Consider the following 21914-nt stretch of genomic DNA (forward strand, 5'->3'; position numbering starts at 1 on the left):
GGGAGGCGGAGCTTGCAGTGAGCTGAGATCCGGCCACTGCACTCCAGCCTGGGCGACAGAGCGAGACTCCGTCTCAAAAACAAAAACAAACAAACAAACAAAAGAACAATAAGGCAGGAGGACTTATTTTATATGGCAAGACTTAATAATAAGTAAAGCTGTAATACTAAGTATAATTTTAGTTCAGGGATAAAGAAATAAACTCATGCATGTATGCTTGAACTATGACACAGGTATTATTGCTGATAAGTAGAGGGGAAAGGGGATTTTCAGGAAATGGTCCTGGAAAGGAAATTGTGTTATACAAAAAATATCAAAATGCCAGTGGATTAAGGTCTCAAATATGAAAGGTTTTGTAAAATTTTATTTATTTATTTGAGTCAGAGTCTCGCTCTGTCACCCAGACTTGAGTGTAGAGGCATGATCTTGGCTCACTTCAACTTCTGCCTCCCGGGCTCAAGCAATTCTCCTGTCTCAGCCTCCCAAGTATCTGGAATTACAGACACCCACCACCACACCTGGCTAATTTTTTGTATTTTTAGTAGAGTTAGGGTTTCACCATGTTGGCCAGGCTGGTCTCAAACTCCTGATCTCAAGTGATCTGCCCACCTCAGCCGCCTAAAGTGCTAGGATTACAGGCCTGAGCCACCACACCCGGCTTGTAAAACTTTAAAAGGTAAGAGACTGTTTTACGGATCTCAATCTTAGGAAAAATTTCATAATGTACAAAAAACAAAAAAAACCCATAATGGAAAAACAAATATTTGACTACATTAGAATCAAGAACTTAAATGCATCAAAAGGCACCATAGAGAACATGAAAAGATAAGCCACAACTTTGTAGAAAATATTTGTTATACATACAACAAAAGATTAATACCAAGAATATATATAGAATTCCTGTAGAGAAGTAGCCAAAAGAGAAAGGCCCCAACACTCAAGTCAGTACTCAAAAGGCCTGAATGGCTAACAAGCACAAAAATAGGCAAAACCTCATTAAATCAGAGAAATTAGAACCATATTTGATACATTAAATCTGACTAATATTAAGTGTTTTCATGAATGTCGAGTAATTGCTAGGGGGATTACAAATCATTTTAGATACTGTGTGTTAGGTCCATATTTCATTGCTATAAAGAAATACTTGAGAGTAGGTAATTTATAAAGAAAAGAGGTTTAATTGGCTTGTGGGTCTGCAGGCTTTGCAGGAAGCATGATGCTGGCATCTGCTCAGCCTCTGGGAAGGCCTCATGAAGGCTAAGGGGGAGCAGGAGCAAGAGAGGGAGATGCCACACACTTAAACAGCCAGAGAACAGAACTCACTGTCATGAGGACAGCACTCATCACCAAGGGGATGGTACTAAACCTTCATGAGAAATCCACCCCAGTGATCTAGTCACCTCCACCATCCAATCATCTCCACGGGGCCCCACCTCCAATATAGGGATTACAGTTCCACATGAGATTTAGGCAGGGATGAATATACAAACTATCACACAGCTACTATAGATAGGAAACATCATGGCACTGAAGAGAAAGGTTTTATATATGTGGACTCAATTATTCTGTATTTCTTCTCTTATATATTCTAGAGAAATTATTGCACATTTGTACCAGTACACATATGTAAGAATGTCCATAGCATCATTGTTCCTAAATGCAGAAGCATAAAAACAACTCAAATGTCCGATAGTAGAATAGATAAAATGTATATTCATGCAATTAAATACTATGTTGTAGTGAAAAATAAGTTATATACATTTTATATATATGACGTAAATGAATCACAAAAAATAGTCTTGAGCAAAAAAAAAAAAAACCACAAGTCTTAAAGTAGTGTTAGTCCATGCATATGCAATTTAAAGAGAAGTAAACTTTAGATTTGTGAGTGTATGTTATATTTAAAGGTAATAAAACTATAAAGAAAAGCCAAAGTATGATTATCTCAAATGTGAGTGTGTTACATTTAAAGGTGATAAAACTATAAAGAAAAGACAAAGTATGATTATCTCAAATGCCAGGGTAGTTACTTCTAGTACTTTTTTTTTTTTTTTTTTTGAGACGTAGTTTTGCTCTTATTGTCCGGGCTGGAGTGCAATGGTGCGATCTTGGCTTACTGCAACTTCTGCATCCCGGGTTCAAACAATTCTACGTCAGCCTACTGAGTAGCTGGGATTACAGGCACGCACCACCATGCCCAGCTAATTTTTTGTACTTTTAGTAGAGACGGGGTTTCACCATGTTGGCCAGGCTGGTCTCAAACTCCTGATCTCTGGTGACCCACCTACCTCAGCCTTCCGAAGTGCTGGGATTGCAGGCGTGAGCCACCGCGCCTAGCAGTTGTTATCTTTCAGAGGGGAATGTATGGGGTTTCAAAAGTGTTTTTTAACCTAGCTGGTGGTAGTTACACAGGTGTTTGCTCTATTATTTTTTGTTAATGTAGAAGTGTATGTGATATAATTCACAGTAAAGCAAATGGTGAACCAAAGAGAGTCAAAGGGCAATGAGTTAGTGAAGATGGAGTACAGGAGTTTTCTCAGGTGGATCAGAGAAATGGGATGGTATTTGGAAGGCCACATGGAAAGATTGTTGCATTTTCTAAGGAAAGATATTTCCAGTCCTGATTAGTCTTATTAACATCTATGCATGATCCCTATTAACAACTGAGACTTGAGCATCTCATTGTTCTCCCCCTAGTGCCATCATTCTCCCAGTCATCCAGGCTTGAAACTTTGTTATGCCTATATGTTGTCACCATACCATGATTTTTTCCTTTGAAAATTTTTTCATGTATCTTATTATTGTTTCTCTTATTACTTAACACCTTTGTTAACAGGTGTTTACTATTTGACTTTTGAAATAAATCATTGGATGTCTTTGTTAAAAGAAAGAAAAAAATAAAAATTTTAAAAGGAAACAAATTATAAATTTGTATTTCAATTTAAAAAGAAGTACTTGATTAGTTCAATGAAAAGCCATATATAAGACAGTTAAAAAATATTTAAAGGCATATTGGGCAAAGTTGGTTTTTAAAAGGAAAATAACATTTTTTAGAGATGTCTTTTGGTGCAAATAAAAGCCCCATGCTGCATTGGTATTGTAGGTAGTGTAGATGGTTCTAGTTATCTGATTAATTGGCAAAAAGCAAATGCTTAAGACTGTTTATTCATTTCTTATTGCTGGAATTTAATATTCACTTCTTGTTGGATGAGTAAACTGGATTATGGTAGAGATAAGGCAACATAATTCTCAGTTCTGCCCTGCTCAACTTCTAGAGTTTCGTCTTAGATCAGATGCTTTTGACTCTGCAAACTTGTGATTTAAGGTTTTCTGGTTTTGTGCACTGCTGGTTGAGGTCATAGAGTTTCCAATATTGAGAAGACTGCTGATACTGGATGTTATCTCCTTGATTTTTTTTTTTTTTCTTTTTTTTTTTCCTTTTTTTTTGGAGACAGGATCTCACTCTTGCCCAAGCTGGAGTGCAGTGGCACAATCATGGCTCACTGCAACCTTGATCTCCTGGGCTGAAGCAGTCCTCCTACCTCAGCCTCCCAGGTAGCTGTGGCTATAGGTGGACACCACCACGCCCTGTTGATTTTTACATTTTTTTCATAGAGTTGAGGCCTCGCTATGTTGCCAACCTGGTCTCAAACTCCTGGGCTCAAGCCATCCTCCTACTTCTGCCTCCCAAAGTGCTGGGATTACAGGTGTGAGCCACTGTGCCTGGCCTCCTTGATTTTCTTTATCCTCTCATTGCCAATCTCTCTAGGCTGTCTTTGGAAATTGAGGTCCATGTGAATTTGTGACCTGTATTCCTGGTATGTGTTTTGCTCCACTGGCCCACCTGTTTTTTGTACACCTAGTTATGGTACATTAAGTCACTCCTTGCCCAGAAGGGTGGGAATATCTTGGTAGATGCCCAACAATAAGAATGGTTGTGTTGGTCTTGCTTTTTGGAATATGCACATATTTTCCCCCCATTCTCATTATTGTGGTAATTCTACTGGTAATTGCATGGAGATCCACCCTGGTAACTCATTTCTTTTTTCTTTTTTTTCCAACTAGATTTGATAGCTAGGTGTGTCATTTCTTTAACCTCAACCACAGCCTCTTCAATTCCTTCATTTCCTCTTCATATTCTTCACGGTAGTCTGATATTCAAATGCATCTTCCTTAGGCTGAAATACTTCCTTCCTTTCTGTTGATAAAACCATATCAATGTTTTATTAAACTCTTTTACTTTCTCCAAAACCTTTGTTGCTATAATCATCTTGTCCCCACTAGTGGGTATTAGTATGTTGTGGGGCTGCCACGGGCGGTTGGGGAAAGGATGGCTGCCAGGTCTCAGCCTCGCTATTCATGTTGTAGAGATGGTGATTGATGCAGGGCTTGATGCAGCAGTGGTAGGCTCCTCCTAGATTGTGATGGTGACTGGGCTGCTTATGGCTCTCTGAGGTTCACTCTTCATTTCCACCACCAATTAAACTCATCCTCTTTTTCATATGCTGTGGCAGCCATGCAGGTGCACTGCTTAAATGTCTCTCTAAGAAAGAATTCCAGTTTCAGGGAATGCAGTTAGCTGACAACCTGCAGTTGTTAGTACCTTCAGGGCCTTTGGGTTTGGGGTTGAGAACTTGAATTTCCTGGGAAATCCACAGCCAGTGATAGAGCATGGCATGGGTAATAGGACATATCCATTTTGGCTCAGTGCAGGACTCCTCTAATGGGCAGTCTTGCTCTGAAGCACCCTACAGGGTTGACCAAGACTTTGTTAGATCCGCATCAAGGTCTGAGACTTTCTCTGCTCAGTCCTGCTTCATAGCCACTTCCTTCCTAGGTTTCAAATCTGTGTCATGGTCTGAAAGTTTTCAATTTTTTTTTTTTTAATTTTAATCTTTTTTTTTTTTTTTTTTTTTTGAAGCAGAGTCTTGCTCCGTCACCCAGGCTGAGGGCAGTGGAGCGATCTTGGTTCACTGCAATCTCTACCTCCTGGGTTTAAGCCGTTCTCCTGCCTCAGCCTCCTGAGTAGCTGGGATTACAGGTGCCCACCACCACACCCAGATAATTTTTGTATTTTTAGTAGAGACTGGATTTCACCATGTTGGCCAGGCTGGTGTCGAACCCCTGACCTCAAGTGATCTGCCGACCGCAAGTGATCTGCCCACCTCAACCTCCCAAAGTGTTGGGATTACAGGCGTGAACCACCTGGACATGGCCTGGTCTGAAAGTTTTCTGTGCCCAGTCCTCTTTCCTCCCCACTTTTATCTTGAGCAATAAACCTCTTGTACTTCCAACTCTCTCATCTGCTTCTCAGAGGACTCTAAATGACACGTATCGCTTCCACTGGCTGTTTACCTAATTTATCTCTAAAACTGAAGTAAGGATTATCTAATTTCCCTTTTTTAACTCCCTTTTGACTCCTCCCAGTATTTTTTTAGGTCATCAATTTCACCCACCCCCAGCACCTGCATCTCCTCTAATACCCATCTATATTAGTAAAAGGTACCACTGTTTACTTAGTTGCATTTACATCTTTCACATTTAAGTTTGTGACCCATCTTTTGGGGAAGCCGGGGGAATGGAGTTGGTATTGTGAGAGATGGGAATCAGACAGTTTAAAAGGAGTGACTTTAGTAAGGCATGAATGAGGTCACAGGTAATGCGGGTCAGATCACGTGGGACTTTGTTATGTCATTAATTGGCCATTGAAAGGACTTTAGCTTCTACTCTGTGTGAGATGGGGGATGGGGAGTCATTGGAAGGTTTTGAGCAAAGGAGTAGTATCTCACTTAGTTTTTACCAGGGACATTTTGGCTGCTCTGGAGAATAGACAGAGGGCAGATAAGTTGGAAGCAGGAAGACTAGTTGGGAGAGTATCACAGTAATCTAAGTACAAGGCATTGGTAGCTTGCACCAAGGTGATAACAGTGAAGTTGTTAAGAATTGGCTCATTATCTGGGGACAAGACTCAAGCAATGTCATTTTATTTTGTAAAAGCTCCCTAGGAGTTTCTGGTACACATGAGGGTTGAGAATTTGTGCTACCGTTTATACATTTTTATAGGCATGCCTGGACTTAAGACATATAGACATCTTCATCAGCTTAATTGAAGTGGGTAGAGAACCATAGTGATTAATAGCAAGTACTTTTATATCTGACCCAGGTTTAGATCTGTGCTACTTATTCACTGTAACTTTGAGCTTTATTTTTTCATCTTTAAATACAGATACCTACTTTGTAGGTATATTTGTTATGATTAAATGAACGAATGTGAATTAAATGAGCTAGTATCTGACATATTCATGCTTAAAAAGTAGTAGCTTAAAGAAATCTGACGCATGAAATGATAAAAATTTTAGGATTGATAATGCTCAGTGTTGTTGAGGATGTGGAGGAATAGGTCCCACTGTTGGTGAGAATGTATACAAAGGGCAGTTTAGGAATATCTATCAAAATTTCAATTTTCGCGACCCACTAATTCTCCTTTTGAAATTTTATTTGTGGAAACATTCACACCTATGTTCAGACATTCAGTGCAGCATCTTAGAATAGCAAACAGTTAGAAATAATACTCCTAATAAAGGAATAAATTGGATGTATTCATTTATGGAATGCTTTGTGGTTATGAAAAATAATAGGTAGGTCCATACATACTGTCATGGAAAGATCACTAGTATGTATTTTAGTTTTTTGTTTTTTTGTTTTTTTTTTTGAAAGCAACACCAGTATATCATTTGAGAGTACTTAACATCCTCACTATTTGAAATCTATAAGATTATGTTCATTTATCACTTATATGGATTTTTATATGAGCTCATATAAAAGGTAGGCCAAAGGCCAGGCATGGTGGCTCACGCCTGTAGTCCCAGCACTTGTGGAGGCCAAGGTGGGCAGATCGCTTGAGACCAGGAGTTTGAGATCAGCCTGGCCAACATGGAGAAACCCTGTCCTCTACTAAAAATACAAAATTTAGCCAGGGCCAGGTGTGGTGGCTCACGCCTGTAATCCCAGCACTTTGGGAGGCCGAGGAGGGTGGACTACTTGAGGTCAGGAGTTCGAGACTAGCCTGGCCAATGTGGTAAAACCCCATCTCTGCTAAAAATACAAAAATTAGCCTAGTGTGGTGGCATGTGCCTGTAATCCCAGCTACTTGGGAGACTGAGGCAGGAGAATTGCTTGAACCCCAGAGGTGGAGGTTGTCATGAGCTGAGATTGCTCTACTGCACTCCAGCATGGGTGACAGAGCAAGACTCTGTCTCAAAAAAAAAAAAGAAAAAGAAAAAGAAAAAAACCAGGCATGATGGTGCACACCTATAATCCTAGCTGCTATTTGGGAAGCTGAGGCATGAGAATTGCTTGAGACTCTGTCTCAAAAAAAAAAGAAAAAAGAAAAAAGAAAAGGTAGGTTGTGCACAGTGACTCACGCCTGTAATCCCAGCACTTTGGCAGACCAAGGCAGGTGGATTCCCTGAGCCCAGGAGTTTGAGACCAGCCTGGGCAACATAGCAAGACCCTGTCTCTGTTAAAAATGAGATAAAATAAAATAAGAAAAGAAAAGGCAGTGATGTCATAAACAATAATACTTATAATATTATAATATTATAATACTTATAATACGTATCAAATTATTATAGTGCCCATGTTTTAACAGTATTGAATGCCTCATAATAACATTGTTTGTTTTCTGTACTATATATCTGTTTTTAGATATTTAAAGAGCTATAAATTATCTTAAGGTAAATTATAGATGCCCTCAAGGATTTCTGTTAGGAAATATTGAAGATGCAGATATATTGCATAGTTTCTGTCTCTGTTTGACTAATAACCAAATGGATAGGTAAGATGAAAACAGATGAAATAAATTTTTTAAAAAGTATTTTATATAAGTATATATTCTGTTAATATGCTTCTAGGAATTTGTCCTAGGCAAATAATCCGACAAGTACATAATGACAAATATGCAATGGTATTCATTGCAGTGTTTATAATAATAATAAATTGCACATAACCTAAGTGATAGGTATTAATTTATGATAATGAAATATTATGTAATAATTAAAAATAATTATTTAGATCTATAGTTACTAACAGATAAAACCTACAATCTACTAAAAAGGGAAAATAAGTTTAATACATTATATATAATATCTTCTCTCTACAGATTATAAGACTAGAGTAGTCAGGGAAAGTAAAGAATAGAATAGATTTGGATAGATAACATGTAGAAGAGGACATTTTAAATGAGCATTTCCCAACCTTTTTGGACTCACATTTCTTAATTTTAAAATTTTATCAGTTTGCATTGTACATGGTAAAATGGTTTTTAAGTAAAAAGTATTTTATGTCAGTATAATACTTAAAACTACTTTCTGAGCCAGGCGCAGTAGCTCATGCCTGTAATCCCATCCCTTTGGGAGCCCGAGGTGGGTGGATCACTTGAGGCCAGGATTTCGATACCAGCCTGTGCGATATGGTGAAACCCTGTCTCTACTAAAGATACAAAAATTAGCTGAGCATGGTGGCGTATGGCTGTAATCTCAGCTACTTGGGAGGCTGAGGCACAAGAATCACTTGAATCCAGGAGGCAGAGGTTGCAGTGAGCCAAGATTGCATCTGCACTATAGCTTGGGTAACAGAGCGAGACTGTCTCAGGAAAAAAATTTTTTTTTACTTTGTAAATTTTTGTTCTTTGTTGTATAGAATCATTTTTGGCTCATAGTAAGGAAACTTTCTAATGTTTAGAACTGTTTAACAGTTTAAGATTTCAGGCGTTGTATGTCACTGTGTGACAATTGATCATATATGCTGAAAATAAACTTTAGGTCTTATCTAATTTACTGATTTATTGGACTTGACAAGTAGCAAATTGATTTACAGCCCCATGGACAAAGTTCATTCCCTGCGCCTGAGGGTCTGTGGAAATCTCTCATAAAGAAAAGTAGTGTCATTTTTTTTTTTTAATTTCCAAGTTATAAAATTTTATTTCACAGTGTTTAGGAATGCCATAATTTGTGGCATTTTAAAGGTGTATACTTTATTTCCACGTAGGCCGAATACATCAAGCAATGGTAACATCTTTAAATGAAGATAATGAAAGTGTAACTGTTGAATGGATAGAAAATGGAGATACAAAAGGCAAAGAGGTAAGATCACTGGGTTAAATTTTATTCCTAGTCCTGCAATCAAGATTCTGAATGTAAAACCAGAAAGTCCATAATGCATATATTTTTATTATTCCTTTAAAACTTTGAAATGATTAAAAATTTTCACTTAAGGTAGATTCCTCCTGTATCTCTTATGTGATTGCACATATCAATCTTAATTATTTGATAAAAATGTACTATTCTTTAAGTCTAGCTCACACAGTTTGAAAATGTGCTATAATATTTAATTGTGTGGTTCTGTTGGTCACTGTATTGTTAGCAATTCATAGAGTCAATGAATTTGAAAATGATATTTTGAGAGAAATTCTTTAAATTTGGGGATTATAATTCTAAATCATTTGTAAGGCTAAGGGATTGTATTCTTTTTTTTGTTTGTTTTTGAGACAGGGTCTCACTTTGTCACCCAGGCTGGAGTGCAGTGGCATGATCACAGCTTACTGCAGCCTTGACCTCCTGGGCTCAAGTGACCCTCCCACCTGTCTCCAGAGTAGCTGGGACTACAGGTGTATACCACCACACCTGGCTAATTTTTGTATTTTTTGTAGAGATGGGGTTTCGCCCATGTTGCCCAGGCTGGTCTCAGACTCCTAGGCTCAAGTGATCTGCCCACCTTGACCTCCCAAAGTGCTAAGATTACAGGCATGAGCCACTGCACGCAGCTGAGGTACTGTATTCATTAGGCTATAGTAATTTAAGAGTTATTTACTGTGTCAATTTATTTGAAAAATAAAAGGTTAATTGTCAGAATATATTCTCAAAAGACTATGTGTGTGTGTTGTGAACAGATTGACCTGGAGAGCATCTTTTCACTTAACCCTGACCTTGTTCCTGATGAAGAAATTGAACCCAGTCCAGAAACACCTCCACCTCCAGCATCTTCAACCAAAGTAAACAAAATTGTAAAGGTTAGTGATGAAAATTCAGAGTGCAGGACACTGGGAGTGGGGGTGGTGGGGGGGTGTAGATGTGTATGTATTCTAGTTTGAAATTGGTAGGCTTTGAAGAATTTAAGAATTGATTAATTTGCTTTTTCTGCCATCCATATTCATGTACATACATACATATTTTCAAGGATTAAGGTTGTCTAATTCACAATTATGGCAATCACTGGATAAGGTCTTAGAAATTTCTCACCTAATTAGGATTTTTCCTGAGACTAAGTTTCTCAAAAAAAAAAAAAAAAAAAAAGAGACTAAGTTTCTCAGGAGATATACATCAAAACCATTTGCTTGGTGTTTGTTAAATGAATACATATGACTTTGACAAAGGCATAATAGCTATTTCTTAGGAATAATAACTACCAACTCTGATAGTCTTTTGAAATTATAATTCTGCTATTTATTTCTTAGAGAAAGATGGAAAATGATACTGTAGTTCACTTCTATATTGTCTGTCATGATATACCTTAAAACTGTGCTAAATCCTCCCTGGCAGTTTTATCTTTATAAAAATTAAAAGCACATTATTCTTACGGCTTTTAAAGATAATTCTCCTTCCTTTCTCTCAAGATCTTTCAGTATTAAATTTTTGTTTCAAAATACAACTCTTTTTAAAACAGGTAGTATTGCAAAGTTGTTGAATCTGCAGTTCTTTGTATTCATTTCAACAAGCATTTGTGGTTTTGTTTTTTTGTTTTTTTACACTGTGCCAAATACTATGCTGGACAAAATACAAAGATGAATGATGACATGGCTTTCAACCTGTAGGAACTTGATATCTTTCAGGGAGGACATAGATAAGCATCTAAATATAGTATGATAGAAGCAACAAAACCTTGTTTTGTAAACTATGCAGATGAACATAAGGCATATTTTCAACTCATGAGTTTAATCATATTGAGAGTCACCACTTAGAGGTTATTTGCTACCACTTACAATTGGGTTGTTTTTTATATTCATCTTCAAAATAAAGGATCTTCACTGGAGGATCTTTATAGTTTATTCTTCCTGGTATATCATTAACAACCTTTACTGTACATTAGAATTACCTGGAATAGAATAAATCAGTATATTTTAAAAATAAATATTTACTATTAATGCTATCAATGTTCAAGTTCCTTTATATATTTTCCTCTATCCTCCAAAAATATTCAGGAATTAATATGAGCCAGGCACTGATCTAAGGACTTTCTTCACAACAACCTATGAGGTCATTACTACTGCTATTCCTGTTTCATTGATGAGAAAACTGAAACCAAGAGCGGTTAAGTAGCTTCACAATAATATGTGTTTTAATCATCATACTATGCTGCTAAAACCATGTAATAAATGTCATTTCTGAATAAGAGGGGGTAAAAAAATAAATATTTATTTTTATAAGTATTAAAAAGTATTTTTAAAGTATTAAAATAAATCAATATTTTTAAAAATACTGATTTATGGGCCCCACTCCCAGAGATTCAGTTTTATTTTACCTAAAGGGAGGCACTGGCATCAGTGTCCTTTTAATAGTACTCATCTGATTTGAATGTGTAGCCAAGGTTAAAACAACTACGTTATTTGATATCTTTTTTGAGGTGAATAAAAGGAAGCCTTCATGAATAAATTAGAGGACCAAAAGTTTGCTGCCTTAATCCGTACAGTGTCCAAGTCTTAGAAACTCTTATGAAACCTTTTTAGGATAAGTGACAATGTACATTTTATAGTATTCTGATATTTCAGTTTAACAAGGGGTTCTAAGCTGTCTAGAACTAATATTTTATGAATTACCCCCTCTTATTCAGAAATGACATTTATTACATGGTTTTAGCAGCATAGTATGATGATTAAAACACATATTATTGTGAAGCTACTTAACCTTTCTTTGTTTCAGTTTCCCCATCGATGAAATGGGACTAGCAGTAGTAATGACCTCATAGGTTGTTGTGAAGAAAGTCCTTAGATCAGTGCCTGGCTCATATTAATTCCTGAATATTTCTGGAAGGTAGGGGAAAATATATAAAGGAACTTGAATATTGATAACATTAATAGTAATTCATTAAGATTATAGTTTTTCTTCATTTTGTTTTATATTCTTACATATCTGCCTACTTTCGTTTAATTGAAAGCAACTCAGATCATGATACATAAGAGGAAAATATAATGAGCATTTTTTCCTTTCATAGAATCGACGGACTGTGGCTTCCATTAAGAATGACCCTCCTCCAAGAGATAATAGAGGTAAAGTAAAATTTTATCTCTGAATTTTGGCTTTTGGCTTCTTAGTATGTTCCTGACGAGGTAAATCAAAAGTAAACATTACCCTTGATGTTGGTATTTATGTAAATTTTACCTGGTTAATTTTAAGAGGGTTTTTTTTTTTTTTTGGCAGGGGGGTGTTTGTTTGTTTTGTTTTGTTTTGAGCAGGGTCTTGCTCTCACCCAGTCTGGAGTACAGTGGCATGAACACAGCTCACTATAGCCTTGACCTCCCAGGGTCAAATGATCCTCTTACCTCAGCCTCACATGTAGCTGGGACCACAAGCATGTGCCACCATGCCCAATTAATTTTTTTGATTTTTTTGTAGAGATAGCCTTTCCATGTTGCCTAGGCTGGTCTTGAACTCCTGGGCTCAAGTGATCCTCCTGACTTGGCCTCCCAAAGTGTTGGAATTACAGGCGTGAGCCACCGTGCCCAGCCTGGTGTCTCCTTGATTTCCTAATACAATATACCAATAATACTAAAAAATGATTTTGTCCGGGTGTGATGGCTCAGGCCTGTAATTCCCACACTTTGGGAGGCTGAAGCGGGTGGATCACCTGAGGTCAGTAGTTCAAGATCCCCCTGGGCCAACATGGTGAAACCCCGTCTCTACTGAAAATACAAAAAATTAGCCAGGCATGGTGGCGGTGCCTGTAATCCTAGCTACTCGTGAGGCTGAGACAGGAGAATTGCTTGAACCCGAGTGGCAGAGGTTGCAGTAAGCCGAGATCACATAACTGCACTCCAGCCTGGGCGACAGAGCGAGATTCCGTCTCCAAAAAAAGAAAAATGATTTTTAAAATGTATGGGATGATGGCTGGGCACGGTGGCTCCTCCTTGAAATCCCAACACTTTGAGAGGCCGAGGCAGGTGGATAACCTGAGGTCAGGAGCTCAAGACCAGCCTGGCCAACATGGTGAAACTCCATCTATAATAAAATACAAAAACTAGCCAAATGTGGTGGCATATACCTGTAATCTCAGCTACTCAGGAGGCTGAGGCAGGAGGATCACTTGAACCCAGGAGGTGGAGGTTGCAATGAGCCAAGATTGTATCACTGCACTCCAGCCTGGGCAGTAGAGTGAGACCCTGTCTCAATAAATAAATAAATAAATAAATAGATAAATAAATAAATAAATAAATAAAAATAAAATGGATGGGATGAATATGAAACTATGAAATGCAATTTTTAATTCATCTTATTTACTAAATAATTTTGCAAATTTGAGAAGAATATCATGAGAAAGAAAGGAATGGGGAAAGAGTCAATTAGTTGGCTGATTTCACTAGCTGAAGAAAAGTTGAACACACATAAAAATTGTGTGGTTAACTGAAGTCTCCCATATATTTTCAGCCAGGACATGAAAAGCATAGTGAATTTATTTTCTGCTGTTAGTGGTTCAGAATTGTCTTTTCTGGCAGTATTCTTTCTCTGTGTGTGTGGATGGTAGACCAGGATGGACAGAAGTATTAAAATGAGAGGCTGAAAGTAGAGGGACAGTCCTTCATTTAAACACTATCTTTTGAGTCTTATGTAAATTTATATTTCTTGTAAAATTTGATATTTATATTTAATTTTATATTCTTTTTTCTACTTGTATAATATCCACACTGAGAAATTCTCTGCTGAAGATTTGCATATTTGAGGAGCAAAGAGTGGGATTTGGAATATAGGGAGGGTTGAAGAATTCTAAGTTTTTACTCTCTGTATATATTTGATTAGTGTAAATTTTAAAAAATTGAGAATACATGTAAAATTTATATTTTGCTGGGTGTGGTGTTTCACGCCTTTAATCCCATCACATTGGGAGGCCGACGTGGGTAGATCACCTGAGGTCAAGAGTTTGAGGCCAGCCTGACGAATATGGTGAAACCCCGTCTCTACTAAAATTACAAAAATGAACCGGGCCTAGTGGCGTGCGCCTGTAGTTCCAGCTACTCGGGAGGCTGAGGCAGGAGAATCACTTGAACCCAGGAGGTGGAGGTTGCAGTGAACCAAGATTGCACCACTGCACTCCAACCAGGGTGACAGAGCGAGACTCCATCTCAAAAAAAAATTTATATTTTGCACACATATTTTAGGAGGATTTCTTTGCAGTTTAAAGTTTTAAGACATGGAGCGGTTTATATATACATACATATGTATATTTTGTTTTCTTCACATATATATTTTAAAGGATTATTAAAAATCAAGCTTGGCTTTGGTTTTTATGTAAATTATTTAGATTGAATTTTGTAGCTAAAATTACATTGGTGAAAGCTAGGTCTGCACATATTACTTTGAAAGCCTCTTAGCTTATGTCAGTTTATTAAACAGAATTATAAACTATATTATATTTTACATATATAAATAGAAAACTTGGCAACTTACTAATGTAACTTTTAAGGATCAGGTTTTTGGGGATATCTCTTCCTTTTACTAAGGTTATCTTTACTAATTTTCTATCCTGAATTAAATTTTCTTTTTCTTACAGTGGTTGGTTCAGCACGTGCACGGCCCAGTCAATTTCCTGAACAGTCTTCCTCTGCACAACAGAATGGTAGTGTTTCAGATATATCTCCAGTTCAAGCTGCAAAAAAGGAATTTGGACCCCCTTGTATGTAAATTATGTATCAAGGATTTAGTCATTTTAGGCATACATGTATTCTCTCTTGGTCATCCTTTTTAAATCCTCAAAGAGTAAACAGTCTAAATACAAGCTTGATTGCAGATTTCATTTTACCACTGTGGAAAATTTAACTTCTTTTTATTAGTTTAGTGTGTTAATTGGGTTTTTTAAAGTATATTTTGGAGCAAAAATTTTTTTGTGAAATTATAGCGATGTTTCAGTTTGAGTTTAAAATTCTGGTCAGGTGATAATTTGTCAGATGTTACAGAAGAAAGTCTTGTGCTCCTTGATTCTTTGAATTCAAAAATGTATGTTTCTAAACCAAGAGATGACATGTATCAATATGTTTGAGTCATTTTTCTGGACTCTCATCTGTACATTGTCCTATTTTAGTTTTGGTAAAGCAGTTCATTAAGTAAAGCTCACATAGTTGTTATAGGCATGCTTTGTCACTGTGTACCTTTTGTGTGTGTGTGGTGAAGTTATACATAAAAAAATATAATATTAGTACTCTAAAAAAGAAAACTATACTTCTACAGCTCATGTTGTCTTTTCAGCACGTAGAAAATCTAATTGTGTGAAAGAAGTAGAAAAACTGCAAGAAAAACGAGAAAAAAGGAGATTGCAACAGCAAGAACTTAGAGAAAAAAGAGCCCAGGTTCGTAACATAAACATATATTTTGTTTATATACTAACCAGCGATTAGATTGTATCAGTGAAGGTAATTGATGTGACAAAAATAAGGCATTTTTTTGGAGAATTTTAAGAATTCCTTAAATTGATATTGAGGAATAATATAAACTCATGTGAAAATAAGTTACCATAACACGTTTTTACTGTATTGTTCTTTTCATGTTTTATGGGTATGTGTTAACGCTAAAATTTGTTCCGTTAAGAAAAAGCCGTTGTGTTACAGAATTCTAATGTGTATAGTATAACATTTAAGAATTTTTATTTTAAAAAGACCTAAAAATACATTGGGAAAAATATCTAGTTAAAGTGCATGATTAAACTATAAATTTTATTATTGTTTTTGTATGGTTAATAAGTTCACATGTCTTAGTGAAACAGGGGAAATTCTTTGTGTTTTGATTTATGCCACATATGAAGAGTGGATCTCTATTATGTCCCCCTCGGGATCCCTTCAGATGGTAGCAAGACTGCTTAATAGCAGTGGGAAAATTGCACAGAGAACTGGTCTTTTGCCCTTCTACAGGTCTTTACATGTTAGACATTTTGTTATTATACATATAACTCCACCATTGTGCTTGTATGGCATCTATTACATTCTCAGAACTACTCTTCTCTAATAAAACATCAGGATTATTTATTTACTAGTATGTTCAAATGCCCTTAATCATGTGAAACTACCAGTTCAGATGTTGTGTTGTAGAATTGTGGACCTAGTATTACATCCAACCTGAATGGATCAGCTTGTATCTGAAAGTGACCTGAGAATGACCAATTGGGTTTTAAAATAAATAATAAAACATTATCTACTAATACTTAGCATAGATGCCACCTGGTGTTTCCTGTGGGTACTTCATAATACTTACACATCTCTCTGTGATCTCTTAATTCTCACTTCACAGTTGACATAGGTGGTATTATTTCCTAGAAGAAGGTTAATTTAAAGTAAGTTTCAGTAACAGTTTGTAATTTAGTTGCATTCAAAAAAAAATCTGAATATGATGTATAAAAAATGTGACTTCTTAGAATGATTAATAATTTATTGTTTAAGGCTAGGAGAGGCTGTTGACTATTGCTATTTGTATCTTAATCTGAATTTTCCGTTTTGAAGCCAAATGAATTGTAGTTGGCATTCAAAAGTTTGAATTTTAAAGATTTTTAAAAAATGATCTTGGCTTCTGATTCCTTTAGTTCTATGTTCTGTCGATTGGGGGCAGTTTTGTTATTACTTAGTATTTTTTAGAGGGTCAGCAAATATAGAAAATAAAGACAAATGAATCTGTATTTATACTTTGCTGAAACACTGGATTAAATTAGAAGATAAATCTGCTTAAATGAATTTTCCTAGAATTTCAGCTTTTCTAGAGTTATTTGCCAGTGGTTAACATGAGCATTAGTTCTCTGTTGCTCCATTTTATAGAATAATTAAGGTATATGTATAACAGGTGGATTTTTGAAATAGGTAAATGGTAACTTCAGTGAAGAGTCTTTAATTTGGAGTTAACAGAATGCATACAGACTAAGAGAACTGTGTTTGTAATATGAAAGTGGTTCAGAGCTGATTATGAAACCACAACTGTGAAACTATATCATATCATCAGTTTGAGTTTAGGCTTGGTTATGACAAATGGAACAATTTAATTTTCAAGCCAAATATAAATGCAAAAAATACATTATTATATTTATAATGGCGAATTCTCTCTGTCTTCTAATAGGACGTTGATGCTACGAACCCAAATTATGAAATTATGTGTATGATCAGAGACTTTAGAGGAAGTTTGGATTATAGACCATTAACAACAGCAGATCCTGTAAGATTCTTTGCAAACCATTATTCTGGAACTTTTTATGCTTCAAATAAAAACATGTATTTGACACTTGCTAAATTCATACTGTATTCAGCTATGTAGTTTTTCCTTTCCTTATGGGTGCTCATTCACCATATTTTAAGAAAAGTAATTATCCACATTAATGCTCGTTTTCCATAATTTAGTATATGAGATATGCTGCCTATAGCGATGTCTTTCTCAAAGCAAAACCTCCCTGTCTTTGGAAGGGCAGAGCAACACTTAAAGGAGTGATAGCAGAAGACTCACTTTCCTTTCTGGCTATGAATTATACTTTGATCTCAGTTCCAAGTTTATCTTTGTCTTGGGCTATAGATCCCACCATCATTTCTAATTTACTGTTGGTAATTTGTTAGTTTTAAATGTTACTCTGGCTTTTAACGATAAGTGATGGTTGTTGAGGGCTGCAGTGGACCAGAAATCTAGAACTGGAAAAAATCCTCTGCTCTTATTACTCCACTCCCTTGCTGTTGATGAATGAGAAATCATTGGACAGGGAATGCTTTTTTTTTTTTTTTTTTGAGACGGAGTCTTGCTCTGTTGCCCAGGCTGGAGTGCAATGGTGTGATCTCCGCCTCCCGGTTCAAGCGATTCTCCTGTCTCACCCTCCGGAGTAGCTGGGACTACAGGCATCTGCCATCACACCCAGCTAATTTTTGTATTTTTAGTAAAAACGGGGTTTCACCCTTTTGGTCAGGCTGGTCTCAAACTCCTGACCTCAGATGATCCACCCGCCTTCGCCTCCCAAAGTGCTGGGATTACAGGCGTGAGCCACCGCTCCCAGCCAGGAATGCTTTTATAACTAATTGGTACTTATAAAAAATAATCTATCTGACATAGCATATACAGAATGTGTTAGTTACAAAAAAGACATTTGTGTTAGATAGATGTATTATATAGAATTGTTGATAGTACTTGTATCCCACATATTTTAGGCCTTGCTATTCCTTCATGTATTTCACTTACTACACGGGAGCTCACCCTTTAGGACAGGAATTGGCAAACGTTTTCTGCAAGGGTCTTTGGCTTTGGAACTATATGGTCTTTGTCACAATTACTGAACTCTGCCATTGTATTGTAAAAGCAACCATACACAATACATAAATGATGGATATGACATTTGTTTCAATCAATGTGTGTCAGTAAAACTTTGCAGAAGAAGTAGGTAGTTAAATTAGGCCCACAGGCCATACTGTGCCAGTCCTTGATTTATGTTAATTATTTATTAAAATGAGGCATGTATTGGGAACAAAAATTTTATAAAAAAATACTTAGGCATAAGAACTGGCATATTTATAAAATAGTTCAAATGATTTGGCTCAGTAATCATCTGAGAATCCTGTTTCTTGCCAGTAATTATCTTTGCTAGCAACTTTCCCTATGATCAACCTATATGTCACTTAGTAGAATAGAAATGTTTACTTTTGTTGTGTATAGCACATCTTGAAGTGGATAATACAGCTTTTTTTTCTTTTCTTTTTTTTTTTTTTGGAGACAGAGTCTTCTCTGTTGCCCAGGCTGGAGTATAATGGCAGGATCTTGGCTCACTGCAATCTCCGCTTCCCGAGTTCAGGCAGTTCTCATACCTCATGCCTCATCCCTCATGCCTCATGCCTCAACCACCCGAGTAGCTGAAATTACAGGCGTGCATCACCATGCCCAACTAGTTTTTGTATTTTTAGTAGAGACAGAGTTTTACCATGTTGGCCAGGCTGGTCTTGAACTCCTGACCTCACCTGCCTCGGCCTCCCAAAGTGCTGGGATTACCCACTGCGCCTGGCATCACAGCTTTTTTTTTTTTTGGTCCTGAGATGGAGTCTCACTGTCGCCCAGGCTGGTGGGCAGCGGCATAATCTCGACCCACTACAACCTCCGCCTCCCAGGTTCAAGTGATTCTCCCACCTCAGCCTCCCGAGTAGCTGGGACTACAGGCATGCACCACCACTCCCGGCTAATTTTTGTATTTTTAGTAGAGACGGGTTTTCTCCGTGTTGGCCAGGCTGGTCTCAAACTCCTGACCTCAGGTGATCTGCCCACCTCAGCCTCCCAAAGTGCTGGGATTATAGGAATGAGCCACCACATGGCCTCCTCATAGCTTCTTAATGTGAACTTAATGCTACTAACAACAGTAGTACCCTCTACAAAATTGTTTCCTAAGGTGATGGTTTTCCAAATAACAAAATAAACAAGTTTCCATTACACTCAGAATTCTAGAAGTAATTATATCTGGCAACCATTAAAATTTGTGCAAAGCTAATTTGTTTTTTAAGCTTACCTATCATTTATGCTATGTATACATTTCTAAAACCCCTGGAGGAAATACTACATAATTGACGTTTCAGTGTTTTACATGACAGTGATAATCACTGAAATAAAATACTTTTTATTTCTAGATTGATGAACATAGGATATGTGTGTGTGTAAGAAAACGACCACTCAATAAAAAAGGTATGGCACTTAATGAGCTCTAATAAAAGATTAATTTTATCTTATTTGTAATGTATTTTTATAATAGCAAATCAAATTGGTTTGGAAAAATGTAAATCATTTCCTTTGATTTGTATGTAACCATTATGCAGATTTCTATGGCTAAACTTGTCAGTTTGTTATTGCTCTGAATCATTGCCATTTCGAGTCTTGCTTCACAGAAATCTTGATTTTGTTTTTACTTTGCTGTTGAAATATTTTGTCTTAGTGAGTTGCATATTTATGGGATATTATCTTTATATGTACAGAACTTCCTACATGTATCTTAATTCTTACTACTTAAAATAATTTTTGTATATGAACTCAAATGCTGTGAAAATTATTGGACATTGATTTTCATTTATTCTTTTAGAAACACAAATGAAAGATCTTGATGTAATCACAATTCCGAGTAAAGATGTTGTGATGGTACATGAACCAAAACAAAAAGTAGATTTAACAAGATACCTAGAAAACCAAACATTTCGTTTTGATTATGCCTTTGATGACTCAGCTCCTAATGAAATGGTTTACAGGTAGGTAAATTCATTTTAAATCAGAATTTTGTTCTTACGCCATGTGATCATCAACACCTTGAAATTTACATTAATTGTGGGATATTTCTTAAGAGGTGCAATATGCTGTTTTATTCTGAGTTTAAACAAAGAGAATGTAATAAATGCTGTAATGAATATTAACACTTGTTCTCTGTAATGCTCCCTGAAATCACAGTTTCCATTGCTACTTGCTAAATAGCTTATTACACATATATATACATATATACGTATCAAACCGTGTATATGGATAAGAAATTTCTGGAAAATGTTGACATAACCTCTAGTAATAGGATATGATGAGGAGAACTTTTAATTTTTACCTTTTAATCTCTGCACTAATAGAGAAACTTGAAATGTTTGTTTGAGGCATGGTCTTGCTCTGTTGCCCAGACTGGAGCACAGTGGCACGATCACAGCTCACTGCAACCTCGACCTCCCAGGCTCAGGTGATCTTCCCATCTCAGCCTCGTAAGTAGCTGGGACCACAGGCATGCACCACCACACCCAGCTAATTTTTGTACTTTTTGTGGAGTTGAGGTTTCATATGTTGCCCAGGCTAACCTCAGACTTCTGAGCTCAAGTGATCTGCCCGCCTTCGCCTCCCAAAGTGCTGGGATTACAGGCGTGAGCCACTGTTATGCCTGGCCAAAATACCTGTTATCAGTAAATTATTAATTTATCTAAATCTGTATTTATTATGTATCATCACTTAAGGCGAAAAAGTTCCGTACTTGCATTTAAATTTGTCATCTTTAAGCTTGGAGATAGTTTTAGTACATGAGATTCTTATATGTTTTCTGTATTCAACTTATAAATAATTCAAATTTACCTGTATTATACATTGGTATCTCAAATTTTTATGCCAGATTTAGATTTTCATACATAAGTTTGCAAACATTTCTAATAATTACAACATCAGTTTTAGCAGTATTGTTATTTTGGTTTATCTAGGAATATAACTGTCTTTGTAATTGCTTGAATGCTATACCTGGTTGCCCTTTTTCATAAAAATGCCTAGAAAGGAGAAAATTAGAGTTAATGAGACTAAGAATTGAAGGTGTTACAAAGGAAATAGTTTTGAGACCAAATCCTTTTGTCTTCACCAAGTGTACTTGGTAGTCAGTTGTTAAAAAAAAAAAGGATCAAATTAAAGAACATATGAATACTACATAGAAATATTTGTGGAGAATGTATTTAAAGGGGAATCATAATTGTTAATTGTAGAATTTTTTTTAGCTTTCTGAAGAATCCACTCTTCCTTTTCATTCCCTCTTTCTACTCCTGCCTCATGAAATATAAGTTTGGGCCGGGCGCGGTGGCTCAAGCCTGTAATCCCAGCACTTTGGGAGGCCGAGGCGGGTGGATCACGAGGTCAGGAGATCGAGACCATCCTGGCTAACAT

At 36.6% G+C, this 21914-nt stretch overlaps 1 protein-coding gene across 3 annotated transcripts in view; it reads left to right on the forward strand.

Moving 5' to 3' along the window:
- The window catches only part of KIF2A (kinesin heavy chain member 2A), an 82540-nt gene that overhangs the window by 32026 nt on the left and 28600 nt on the right, over positions 1-21914 (forward strand). For 2 of the 3 annotated variants that reach the window (XM_011992130.1, XM_011992131.1), the window contains exons 2-9: positions 9049-9143; positions 9950-10069; positions 12268-12322; positions 14818-14940; positions 15510-15610; positions 17358-17453; positions 19883-19937; positions 20329-20491. In XM_011992130.1, the coding sequence (XP_011847520.1) occupies positions 9066-9143; positions 9950-10069; positions 12268-12322; positions 14818-14940; positions 15510-15610; positions 17358-17453; positions 19883-19937; positions 20329-20491 (791 nt within the window). In that variant the 5' untranslated portion in view covers positions 9049-9065. Of the gene's footprint in view, positions 1-9043; positions 9144-9949; positions 10070-12267; positions 12323-14817; positions 14941-15509; positions 15611-17357; positions 17454-19882; positions 19938-20328; positions 20492-21914 lie in introns of those variants that run through there. The other variant, XM_011992129.1, reaches the window with a different exon arrangement.

Source organism: Mandrillus leucophaeus, unplaced genomic scaffold (assembly GCF_000951045.1).
Source record: "Mandrillus leucophaeus isolate KB7577 unplaced genomic scaffold, Mleu.le_1.0 Scaffold403, whole genome shotgun sequence".
Classification (NCBI taxonomy): domain Eukaryota; kingdom Metazoa; phylum Chordata; class Mammalia; order Primates; family Cercopithecidae; genus Mandrillus; species Mandrillus leucophaeus.